General features: G+C 42.5%; 4 protein-coding genes across 4 annotated transcripts; 1 reads left to right on the top strand and 3 right to left on the bottom strand.

Moving 5' to 3' along the window:
- Positions 1 to 2,069: 2,069 nt before the first annotated feature.
- EAE98_003392 (uncharacterized protein) lies at positions 2,070 to 3,557 on the bottom strand (the record flags this gene model as incomplete). The annotated part of the gene is made up of 6 exons (XM_038951012.1): positions 2,070 to 2,522; positions 2,573 to 2,722; positions 2,785 to 2,910; positions 2,980 to 3,271; positions 3,325 to 3,472; positions 3,521 to 3,557. 6 exons carry the CDS (start codon positions 3,555 to 3,557, stop codon positions 2,070 to 2,072), a joined length of 1,206 nt encoding a protein of 401 aa, XP_038812476.1.
- Positions 3,558 to 6,610: 3,053 nt separating this feature from the next.
- EAE98_003391 (uncharacterized protein) lies at positions 6,611 to 7,865 on the bottom strand (the record flags this gene model as incomplete). Its single annotated transcript, XM_038951011.1, has 2 exons — positions 6,611 to 7,495; positions 7,584 to 7,865. The coding sequence occupies 2 exons, from the start codon at positions 7,863 to 7,865 to the stop codon at positions 6,611 to 6,613; spliced, it is 1,167 nt and encodes a 388-aa protein (XP_038812475.1).
- Positions 7,866 to 8,908: 1,043 nt separating this feature from the next.
- EAE98_003390 (uncharacterized protein) lies at positions 8,909 to 11,215 on the bottom strand. Its single transcript, XM_038951010.1, has 3 exons — positions 10,971 to 11,215; positions 9,409 to 10,918; positions 8,909 to 9,304 (listed from the first exon to the last, which is right to left on the bottom strand). The coding sequence occupies exons 1-3, from the start codon at positions 11,073 to 11,075 to the stop codon at positions 9,093 to 9,095; spliced, it is 1,827 nt and encodes a 608-aa protein (XP_038812474.1). The 5' UTR covers positions 11,076 to 11,215; the 3' UTR covers positions 8,909 to 9,092.
- Positions 11,216 to 11,575: 360 nt separating this feature from the next.
- On the top strand, positions 11,576 to 12,764 carry EAE98_003389 (uncharacterized protein; the record flags this gene model as incomplete). The annotated part of the gene is made up of 2 exons (XM_038951009.1): positions 11,576 to 12,224; positions 12,289 to 12,764. 2 exons carry the CDS (start codon positions 11,576 to 11,578, stop codon positions 12,762 to 12,764), a joined length of 1,125 nt encoding a protein of 374 aa, XP_038812473.1.
- Between the last annotated feature and the right edge of the window lie 110 nt (positions 12,765 to 12,874).

Genomic DNA, 12,874 nt, shown 5'->3' with positions numbered 1-12,874 from the left:
TGAAGCAGTGAAACCATGACCTCGCCTGTCTTTAGTGCCTGCTCTTCTCGTTACTTTGTTATCACGAAGCTTGAATAACGGGGCAAGTGTATGATCAGTCTCTGATACTGACTGAGGTCTTTATTATTCTAGCTATTCGAGTATTAAAAAAGATTAGGAGAAGATTGGAAGCGTTGTGATCTCACATCCGTGCGTGACAGGTATGGCGTTGCATAGCGCCACAGCCACAATTTAATCTGCTTCAGGATTAGTGCCACAGCCACAGATACCCGACTCCAAGGACCTCGGGAGAACCTTGCACCCGTTCGCCTTTTGCAGATACATCGATTGAAATTCAACCTGATCAACTACCGAAGAACAACTCCCCCATACACCATTCATTATTTTGTGTTTATATAGATTCTTTGATTCACATCCCCGACTCCCCAGAGTCCTCAAGTTGTTTGATTTACAAATAACGATTTTCATCCATGTGCTATCCGGTGCTTCGGATTCTTCTCGTTCCGCTTCCGGCTCCGCAATGCTTTTTATTTCTAACAAGCAACGCTAGCTAAGACCCTTAATGAACTCAATTCCTGTGAGCCTCGGTAGTACGCTATTCGTAGGTCTCTTGGGTGCAGATCACTACACCTCATGAACAGCTGTCCTCTTTCTTGCCTGGTTCTCCTGTCTAAAGTGTGATGGCTTGCCAGATTGAGATTTAAGCTGCCGGGAGATTGGGCAATCAACGATAATTTTCCACTTTCAACGTGAGTACCGTTGCAACACAATGCCACCGTATCTTCCAGCATCCATAAAGCCAAACGTCAAGCTGGTGGAAACCGGAGGGACAAAAACCGAGATCTTTGCACACCTAGATATTTCACATCTATGGGAATGATGAAAATACAGGAGATGGCCGCACAAGCTGTGCGCTTGACCAGGAAAAGCACGTGGGGCGGCGGTGTCATAGAGTTCGGAACACGTCTGAAAGAATAGAGAGGCTGGGACAGGAAAGGGTTAATTTTATTTCGCACTATGTAGCAAGACGGTTCTTGAAGTGTGAATGCCTTGGTAGTCCCTGGTTCATGCTGTAGGATGAAAGGCACTTCTTGCACCTCACTGTTGGCACGAATTTTAAGGATCGTTCTTGATATACCCCCGAATGTTTGTAGAGTGGTTAGACGTACCCCGAGGGTCATTCAATTAGAGTTAGTCAAGCTCCTGATCCAAGGTCCTTGTTAGACGCCCCCTTACTTGTATACTGCAATTCTCTTTGGCTTGGAAATCTAAAGCTCGCAAGGCCGCTTCTCACTGAGACAGATAGAGATGCACAAAGTTTTGCAACTATTCTTTTAGAAGTTGAGGTTCGAGAACGGGAGCAGGTGTGGGTTATGGTCTGGTCTTAATATTCGTTGTCGGGAGTCTTTACGACTCGTTTCTGTGCCAATCGAGAACCGGAAATACGTCAAACCCAAAATTACTACTGGTTCGTACTACTCACTTCTGACAGCTTGCCAAGCTCGAAGAAGTTTAAACACATGATCTTGACCCTTTCCATCAACCCCACTCCCGTAACATCCTAAAGAGTGTGACATTTTTCTGAAGCGCAATGTAATCAAGCTTAGATCTTGAGTTTAGCTGAGGTATCACTCACCACAATGCTTGGGGGTAGGACTGGTTTCGATCCCTACCAAAGGTTTACTTCATTCTGCTGCGAAGAACGTAGGTCAAACGAACAAATGACAGTAACTACGAAATCTTCAACTATCGTGCACAAGCATTGTATTCCCCGTAACTCTGAGATTTTGCTCCAACAATCAGTGTTATTCTGCGTATCTCCGTTGCTCATCTTGTGGCGAACGGTGAGGGGATAGCAAGGCTTCCCATTCGCTCAACCCAATCTAAGCGATATAGAAGCAGCTTCGCAGTAAGGTGGGTAACCAGCAGCAGACTTTCGTCATTGGAAGGCTTTTAATGTTCTCTCGACCTAACAATATGATCTAATTTCAACCCTCGTTACAATGTCTTGTTCTATTACAGTTTTGATCCTAATCCTCAGATTCCACACTCTGCAACCAATATAAGCTTCAATGTTCATCCGGGCCTCGATGCACCAGGTCCAATGCCTCAGAGAGATCCTTTGTATTGTACGGGCTTGCCCTGCCCTCGATCCCTGCATCCACGTAGTGGGCCATGATTGCATTACGTCGACTGGTCCGAAGTCCATGGAAGCCTTCCAAAATTCCTTTTAAAACATCGCCAAAACTGAGTACATGGACAAGTGCTTGCCACCAAGGTAGTGGAAAAGAGGTTTGCTGGCAAGAGAAGTGCATCATGTTGTCGGAACTGGGACTCTCCGACGTCCGAGTCATATTGCCGCCGTATTCTTGCCAGGGATATGCCCAAAGATGGAGGGCCGCTACACCTGCCATCTCGACACACAGAATTGTATTCGGAATGCCGACAGATACTGAAGGATACGATAGTTTGTCTGTAGGCTGTAATTTGCCGTGTTCGGCGGTAAGCCGTCCGAAGATGAACTAGTGGTGTTAACGTTGGGAACCATATGTAAGAAATCACACAAGCTTACCGACTGGACATAAAATAGGAAAACAACCAACTTGATGGCCACGAACTTGAGAAGGGGGTTCCGTTCCGCGAGGACTACCTTAGTCTGGCTATAGAATTGAAGCAGACAGAACATGGCGGTGACCAGGGAAACAATCTCAATGATCTGGATCTACTTGTGGTACTTAGTCTGTGAGGCCCTTTTCTACACTTCCAAGACATTTGTTCACGTACCCAAATCCTGCCATGTTTAATACTGCTGGATTCTTCGCAGTAGACACCTGCAGCTTCTGTAATACATTTTACAAGAGCTCCAAGGAATTTCACCACACAGAACTGAAATACGGCAGCCCATATTATCTGTCAAAAGCCTTCATTAGCAATGCTTTCAAGTTCTTCTGGACTGAAAGCTGCTGAGGGAAGACTCACACCAAACCACTTTAGTCCATCTTCTGTATAAGTGGTTTTCTTACGCCAGATTTTCATTCTTAGCAATCGGACTGGATATAACCAGGGTTTGGGCTGGACAAGAGCAAAGACTCTGCGAAGCGAATGCATTTCTATATGCAGATATCTGCAGAGCAGTAGAAAGAACGAAGCGATGACAATTGATTCATAAAATTCGTATATGGCACCAATGTAAACATTCTCCCTGTAGTATTGAATACTGAATATGCAACAGATTGTATATACAGGGACCATGAAAAGAATTCGTATAATTCTAGCAGTTTTGTCAGAAGTTTTCAGAATCTGGTCAAAAGCTGGTCGACTTACAACTTTTGCGTTTTAGGGTGGACGTAATTGCTGAGATGGCGCCAGATCAGGTAAAACGATAGACTACATGCGATTATGCTGCATACAATAGAGATGATCAACAGAATATCATGGGCCTGTAAGTTCCCCGAGATGTTTTTTTCAACGACTATTGGCAGTTAGTTCTCGACGTAGGTACTGCGATGATACAACTCACTGGGAACATCCAGAGGATGACTCTTGCACTTTGCCATGACTGCAGACTTTGGACTAGATTCAATGCACTGCTATTTAGTCACATCGATGCAGAGGAAAGACATGATATTTGAGAAGATTGAGCGATCTCCGGTCGAGACAGATACACTATGCGCATGGCACGCTCCAACTCCTATCCACAGGCGAGAGCAGGGCTGAAAAGTACCGACTTGGCACGCATGTGATTCTTGGCAAGAAGGCTGTGCGAAGGTTAGAAGAGTGATTATAGCAATACAGATCCTGCAGAAGCTGCCCGATGCGATGAAAACAAGCAGATAGTAATTAGGAAAAGCGGAACCAAAGATGATGTCCACAGAGAAACTTTCTTCCTACCTTCATAATTCAACTTCCGATCTCCTTCATTGATAATTATGTTCATTAAGCAATTTTGCAATCCTATAACAACTTCGGATTGTTGTTCATCCGATTATCCGTCTTCAAACTCTATAGTTCTCGGTCCCGAGATCTACATTAATGGATTCGCTTATCTTGTTGTCAGATTCATCATTACCTAGGTAGTTATATTAAGGTTTCAATCTTCATTTGCGAGATCAAGCTTGAACGACAGCTTGATGCTTGGTTTTGGCGAATGTGAAATTATGCTGATCAAATGCTAGAATAAGGGGTAACTTGCTCCTCACTGCCTAGTATGAGTATGCTTGAAAAAACTTCTGAATAACATGAAAACTTCATTTACCTCACACTATGCACTAAATTTCTGTACTCTGCTCTATTCTACATAGGTATGTTTCAGTTCATGCTCATATTTTCCTTTCATTTTCTCCTCGTTTATCACTTAACCTAAGTGGTGCTTAAACACTACTCACAAGAATCACGGGAACTGATGATTCCTCATACGTTAGAACAATTTCCCTTCTTTGAAGTTTGAGAAAGTAAAAGATTTCAGGTATCGAATGTTTCACCCCAAAGCAGATATTTTGAAGGAAAAAGACATTTCTGGAAGATATTAGAAACAGCTCATGAGCACTCGACCCCTCTGTTCTCTCTTTCTACATGATGTCTTTCAAAACTATGTTCCTTTATAAACTCTGGGTATATCTAGCAGCCATATCTCTGATTCCTGTCAACTTCACAAAAATCAATGAATAATACATTCTCCAACTCCACCAGTTTAACACCAACCGTTTCATCTCCCTACTAATCTCACTATATCTCCAGTGTCTTCCCACCCGGGGTCAAAGCCGAGAAGACAGAATCAAATATATATACCTCTCACCTAACCGATCCAATATCATCACAACCATCAAACCCAAATTGGACACTCGCACCTCCCCAGTAGGTATCCATTGCATCTGCAGCACTCAGCTAGCAGAAAACCAAACACGCAACACAAAACTGAAATCCAAGAGTTACAAATTAAAACAAGGAGAAATACTCATTCTTCTACTTCGAAGAAATCGATATTCCGCTCTACAAGATAAAGTCCAGATTAGTCATTATACAACCACACATCTTTCAAAAATCTCATCTTCAGCAATCCAGTATTCAACAACCTCATTACCACAATGCACCCAATCTCTCAGCGGACGCCCTCGTAGTAAAATTACCCTCTTAGCCGCACTCTTCAAAGCGACATCTGGGTAGTTATTTTTCAGGAATTCTATCCCGAACACTCAATACTGAATACCTATACTGAATACAGCTTGAGAGACACATATATACATTGCAGTAAATATATTCAAGTATGTATCAAATATTCAAAGTGTACACCGAGAACAATACCTACTCTTTTAATAAAACTCTCCAGGACTGTTAAAAAAATACCTAAATTGTATCTAGCTCGAAATTTTCCCTTATTACCTAGGTAGGTACCTACTAGTGAATCTTCAGAATACTGCTAAAGACAAGAAAGAATCTATTTTTATATAAAAAATATATCCTTATTTTTTTAGGGGGGGAGGTAGGGGGGGAAGGGGGAAATATTTACATATATAGGTACAATTACATATACACATATACATATATATATATATACATATATACATATATACATATATACATATATACATATATACATATATACATATATATATATATATACATACACATTCATACCCAATCTATTATACCCACACCTTTCCATTCCATTCCATCTCATCTCCCCAATTTATTAATATCATCAACCCACACACACACACACACACACACACACACACACACACACATCCCAAACTCCTCGCTCCCAGTCCTTACATACCTACCTACCTATATATATCTATCTATCTATCTTCTCTCACTCACTCAACCACCCATCTAGCTAATATAGCATAGCAAATCCAAAGTTCCCTATAATATCGTAATAACCAGCTAACTAGCTCTCATCTCCATCTCCATCTTGATCCCATCTCAGCTAATATTCACCACCTGGTCTCCAGACGTGGAGATTTTATGTTATGCTGAAGATCTTCATAACTTCTGTATTTCTGTATTTCTGTTTTTCTCAATTTCTGTCTTTCTCAACGAAATGAAACGAAACAAAACAAAATATAACAAAACAAAACAAAACAGGGGAAATCATTACCAGCGGCAAAAAATCAAGAGGATTTATGAAATGCTATTGATCAACATATAACATCGGTTAAGAGTACCAATATCAGCTAGTATGAATCCCCGATTCTTCGAGCGCTTCATCCTCCCTTTCTTCATATTGCATTGTAAATTTAGATCTTAGGGAGACATGGTTTTGACTTCAAAACTGCTTCTCAAGTTCACTTCAATTTGTCCTTTCGGTCCACTTGGTCCTCAATTACGAGCGCGATAATGAAGGCAACAAAACACAAATTTCAAATAGCATGACATGATATTTCAAATCATAAATATTTATTAAAAGCTAATTAATTAAACGTCGAACGTAAGATGTAAAAGCAAACCAAAGGCTGATGCAAATTATGCTGGTATCATGTTCGTAAAATCCATCCATCCTTGCTTCCTTGCTTCACTAAAACGCCATTTCATACCATACTATGCAACTCCAAACTCTCATCATCATCATCATCAAGTTTTCTTATCCTTTTATGACATCTGAAGTACCTTAGACGATATGCGCAGCATCTCCGTTAAAGTGACCTGTACCTGCACCGACGGGTTTGCGTCCAATGCCCGATGTACCAGTTCCATTATTGTACTCCTTATTTCTGATATCTCCACCCTCACTCATACCATGTCCATATCCGCGACCATAAGCACCAAATCCACTATCACTGTAACCTTCGGTGCCCCATCCAGCTTTTCTCGTGAAGGTCGCATCCTCAAGATCCGCTCCAGTACCAGGGAAAGGAGTTGAGCGGTTCAATGGGATGTGGTTCGTTCTCCAGTCCCAGATCGACGCATACACCATTCTGTAAGATGAGAACGCCATAACTGTTCCGATAATAGCTCCTGCGACACAATCATACCAATTGTGGTATTCGTCAATGGTGAGTGCACCTGCGATGAGCGTGGCGCCGAGAACAGGTGCATATGTAACGATGAGTTTCCACATGGCAGGGTGATAGTTTGACCAAACCTTCAGCTTTGCGTTCAAGTACAAGTACAAGAAGATGAAACCGGCAAAAGCAGCAGTGGAGTGACCAGATGGGAAGGATTCGAGAGAGTCATCGATTTCATCTTCGTCACCTGTACAGATTTTTCGGTCGTACATGATGAAGTTGAGACCATTTCCTGTTTCTTGTGCCGTGGTGACTGGAATATTGGGTTTGCATACGGTGAGGAAATGAGGACGGAGACCACCAATGAGCCATTTGAGGAAAACTTGGAAGACGGCAGCTGTAATGAGGGAGTAGAGGAGACCAATTACGGCATTGTTCATATCCCAGAAAGATCGGACGCGAATTTGAACGATCAAGAAGGCGGCAATAGGGACGAGAGATGCGAGGAGTGCAGCTTCCCAAATTGGAACGATTTCGTTACGGAGAGGCTAGATGAATGTAAGTTAGATATTGTTTGGGAAATTATTTGAATGTATTTATTAGATGATTTTCAGGATAGATGGAGGGTATACTCACGTATGCGAATTGAGGATAAACAATCTCTCCATCTTGGAAATAGACTGGGAAAGATCGAGAAGGAGCTGGATGAGCTTCATAAACACCCAGTCCAACAGCACCCATAGCAGCCATCGTGAGGATATCGAGCCAAGTGACTTTAAGCCATTGACCGAAACTGGGACGCTTATTCATGGGAAGAACCAATGGTCCTTTACCATGATGCTTTGTCTCATGAGTAGCTACATTTGCTCCAGGTCCAGTAGTAGCAGGTGCCTGCTGTTTGCGTGAGAACATGCCCATTTTATAGATGGTACGTTCGTAAGTAGGTGAGGTGAAGCTGAGTAATGAATAACTCAACAACTTGAAGAGCAACGAACACTCTGATTAAGTCGAGAGAGGATGACAAGAATAGAGATGAAAATGAAGATATCACTAAGGAATCCAAGACTTTTAGGAGAAGGAAAGTTCAAACTTTAATACCCTTTTCTTTTTACCTTACCATACCATACCTACCTAGTATGCACATGTTGTGGAACGTGTTTGAGACTTCGTACCTTGATTTTCCTTATTTTTCTTCTCACACCAATAAAGGAATGACCACACCACGAATCCCACCAATACCAACCAGTGACCAATGTTTACCAGTGTTTACCCAAATTTACGTTACTCCTGTGGCTAGGTACGCCAGAATACTTCCCTAGGTAGCTCCCGCTAGTGGAAATAACATGGAGAAGCGTGAAGATCTAAATCGTTTGATTGGTTCATTGAGCTGCACGGATGATGACGTCAGCTTTCATTAGCCACACCTTCCGCAAAAACAGTCTTCTAGGCGCCGGGCTCCACGTAATCAAAAATCAAGGAAATCCACAGTAACCTTCCTCCAGCTCCAGCTACCTTGGAACATTTCGACCTGCTCGAGCCACTTTCGCATAAAAATGAAATGCCATATTACATACGCCAAGATCGTCTGAGGAGATTCTAATTTGCGTGTTTCTGATTCTCATCACATTTCTAGATTTCGCCCGGTCGACTGTTTGCCCTGTTCCTCCAATTTGCGTACGACAACAAGGTGATCAGTCTCTTGTTTTAACCCCTGGTCTAATATTCTTAACTTCTTGGAGGCGACGGGAGCTTGTTTGTGTTGGCAAAAGCTTGTTGTGTTTGCTAAAGCTTGTGGTAAAGGTGCGTTTGCTCCGGTCCTATCTAATTCTTATTTGCACGTCTTGTTTGAACTTGACATGTCAGGCGTAATTCCTGTGGCTAGGATCCACGTCACTGATGAAATTGTTCTGATCGAGATCTTTCGAAATTCATTCCACATCTTTCGTTTGAGTGTTGCCTTTTGGACAATTGAATAGTTCACCAACTTTTTTCAATTTCTTAATGAATAAATAAAATCTCTATTGACATTTAGCGCTCCAAAAAACTGCTTTCATTTGATACCTTACTACTCTAAAATCTGCAACATCGCGAGAGAACATGCATAAATGCGTCGCTACCACGCGCTCTATAAAAATATGCTTCGCTTTATGCTAATCCCGCGACATCCCAAACCTTCAAAGAAGCATCTCCACCCACAGAAGCGACTTTCTTTCCACCATCAACCCAACGAACACCGGTAACACCATCTTTATGCGCATTGGGGGCTTTGACTCTCTTTCCTGGTGAGGCAAGACTCCAAACGAAAACATTAGTATCGAGACTGCCACTCACGGCATGGGTTCCAGCTTGGTTCCAATCTGCGAAGAAATATTAGTTGTGCGACATGAGAAAATGGGACAGAGCTTTGGGTATAAGATGTAAAACATCCTGTCAAAGAGAAAGAAAGAAAGAAAAAACCTACCAATGCTGGTTATTCTTGCCGTGTGGCCACCCCATCTATCCGTCTTGATCTCCCAATTGGATGTATCATAAACATGAATTTTGCCTGACGAATTTCCTGCCGCAAGAAGATCTCCACTAGGTGAAAATTCTAATGCGGAGATTACAGCTAGAGATTTTGTAAGTTCTGTTTTGGGAGATAAATTGTTTCCATCGACGCTGTATACATGTACAACATTACGATCATCTCCTACCGCTACAATGTTTCCGTTTGCTGTAACAGATGTTGGTGTGAAGTCCTTGGTTGCCACGGTATTTACGAGGCTACCTCCAGAGAAGATATCGATGCCGTTTGTAGTAGCAACATACAATTTGTCGTCCACAGCTGCTACTCCTTTAGGTTGACCATTCAACTTAGCTGCCTCGCCAACGAAAGTATTTTGAGGAACGTCAATAGTTCGTAAAGTATCATCCCAGGCAACACTATAGGATTTATCTCCAGCGCTGGCCCAACTAGATACTTGATTGGTATGCGAAGAACCTTCGGTAGCAGAGCCAACACCAGTGCCGACATCCCAGGAGACGACTCGACCATCGAAACTACCTGTCCACAATGTTTGACCTTTCTCCGTGTATGCTGAGCCAATGGCCGTAATAGCTTTGCCATGTCCTTGGACAATCTTCGTTGGTTTATCCGTTCCTTCAGCCAAGTAATTTAGATCTCCAGCCAAGTTCAAACTGATGATCATTCCATCGCTGCGTGAAGGCCATACAACACCAACCTGGTGATCTGGAATGCTTACATTTCCTTCTCCACCAAATCTCCAAGTTTGAACAGCCTTACCAGCTTCGACATCCCATAATTTGACCGTCTGATCAGCGCTGGCTGTAACCAATCTCTTCGAGTCTTTTGCCCACGAGACACTGAATATACTTCCTGTATGCTCTCCCTCTCCAAAGCTTGCCTTGGTATCACCAGTCTTTCCATCATATAATTGAATTTTGCGATCCGCTCCGACACTTACGAGGTGGTTTCCGTCCGGCGAAAATCCTACTCCGTAAATGTAACCTTTATGAAGCTCTCCCAACTTTGCATTGAATTTGAAAGGAGCTCCATGGAGAAACACCATGCTCATATCATCAGATCCAGTAGCTGCTCTGAGTGGTCTTTGCTGACGAATTGCAACTGAATTGATGACTGAAGTATGACCAACAATTTCTCCCACGGTATTTCCACTATCTGCAGTTATGCAAGCTCCAAATCGTTCTCGGCCATCTCCCACTGCAATGATACGTTGAGAATCTCCATCCCAAGCAATATCATTAATTCTGCCATTTATAATATGATAATCTCCCTTGACGTTGACTCCTTCTATCGAATCCCAGACCTTGACGCTTCCAGAGACATCACCACTGGCAATATAGTAACCGGAGGGAGAGAATCGAGCAACGGTGGTTTGAGTTGTGTGATTTGTGAATTGTTTACTTAATGAAGGATCATCAATATTACGAACGAAAACTGATTTACCAGACTAGAAGAAAGAGTCAGCACTGGCATATGAGTAGTTCGAGATATACACGTACGGCATAAGCAATACGCTCCCCCTTTGGATCACAACTTAGCTGTGTCGGACGGCCACGTTGAGTGTCTGGGGAAGCAGCAAGGATCTTGTCAATAGTGATAGACATCTTTCGTTAGCTCGACGTCAATATCAAAAGGATTGGTAAGTTTCTGGAATTGACAATAGTCTTTGTGAAATCAAGATATTCTACAAGGGAGGTTATGGTTTATTTAATGGTTTCAAGAACCTTGAGGACCACGATGAAGTAAGGCTGAGGGGCAGACATTAGTGGGGTTGGCCTTGCCGTTTTAGCTACCGTAGATCTCAGCCACAGTTAAATCCAGCAGGCTCCAGCCTTATACACTCGCCTGGGTTTCATGAATGGATGTCATCAATAACGTCAAATGTTAGGCAACAGAGAATTGGATCTCTATAAAACGATGATACTATTCAGTTCCTCATCCCGAGTGAATATTCATCACTTCTGGCTGAGCTTATTAAGGAATATACATTTCAATCATCTCAGGCCAATTCCAATCTCCTGATCTACTTTAATTTAAAAAGAACTTGCCCAACTCAAGATACAAGAGTAGCAATTTGAATCTACTCAGAAAGATATCAAACAAGATGTTTGTGACATATGATCCGGACGGAGATCTGGTCCTGCTTCTCACACGAGTGGTAGAGCTGGCAGAAACAAACGAAGGAGAGAACCTGGGAGATTCAGCAAAGACAAAAGCAGAATCACGAGACTACTCGGAGGAGAACGATTCAACCGATGAACCAAACGCTAACAGCGAAGATGTACATATGTTAGTCTCGTCCAAACACATGTGTCTTGCTTCTCCTGTATTCAAAGCCATGCTTCAACACAGCAACTTCAAAGAAGGCCGAGAACTAGCTTCTGTTGGCAAGATTGAGATTTCCTTGCCTGACGATGACCCTGATGCTTTTGCAGTCTTGATGTGCATTATCCATGGCCGGACAAGGAATGTTCCTCGTGAAATCGATTTAGATCTCTTATCGAGAATTTCTACCCTGGTTGATAAGTATCAATTACATGAGGTAGTTGAAATTATGTCTGATAGATGGATATCATTGCTTGAAGCCGAGTTACCAGAGGAATTTACCGATGATTTACTTCCATGGCTTAGTATCTCTTGGGTGTTTGAAAAGCCAAGTATCTTCAAAGAAGTTACTCGAATTGCAGAACGACAAAGTAATGGTAAGATTGGTGAAGACAGAGATGATATTCCAATACCAAATCGGGTTCTTGGTAAGATAGATTTTGCCCTTTCCCCTGAAGTTCTGACCGTATGATATAACTAACACTATTGAAGATACAATTCAAGAACGAAGATTGACTGCAATAGCCGACGCCTATTCCACGGTCGAAACAATACTCACCACCGGTAAACATCATTGCACCGCACCCCGTAAAGATTCCTTCGAATGTAGCGGCATGGTCCTTGGAACGCTCCTCCAGAGCTCCACAAAACTAGGCATATTTCCCGTGCCAGATCTCACTGACACCAAGCTCACATTTAATTATGTCGTCAACCAAATCCGCAAAGTGGAAGTGGTTGCTCTTTGCGATAAAATATCTCCATTCAGAGGGTTTGAGTATCATCATTGGTCTACTCATGGTGTCAAACAGGCTATCGATACTGCACTGGCGAATCTTGAGAAGAGATTATCTGGATTAGATATGGAGGATTTTAAGAAGGGGAAGAGAGTGCAGCCAGAGCTTAAGTTATCAGCAAGAGTGAAGGCGAACAATTTAGACATGACACAGTTGTCGCTTACGCCTTCTTGATATCATGAGTCTTATAATGTTTCTGGAGAGAGCTTCTGAAGACGAGAAGATTTTGCCTGAAACATAATCTTCACCTTTAATTTACCCATCTTCCCCGCTTGCGCGTTTCA

The sequence above is a fragment of the Botrytis deweyae genome (genome assembly GCF_014898535.1).
Source record: "Botrytis deweyae strain B1 chromosome Unknown BDEW_006, whole genome shotgun sequence".
NCBI classification, from domain to species: Eukaryota; Fungi; Ascomycota; class Leotiomycetes; order Helotiales; family Sclerotiniaceae; genus Botrytis; species Botrytis deweyae.
Note: the sequence above shows the minus strand (reverse complement) of the source record. Positions and strands in the feature narration are given on the sequence as shown.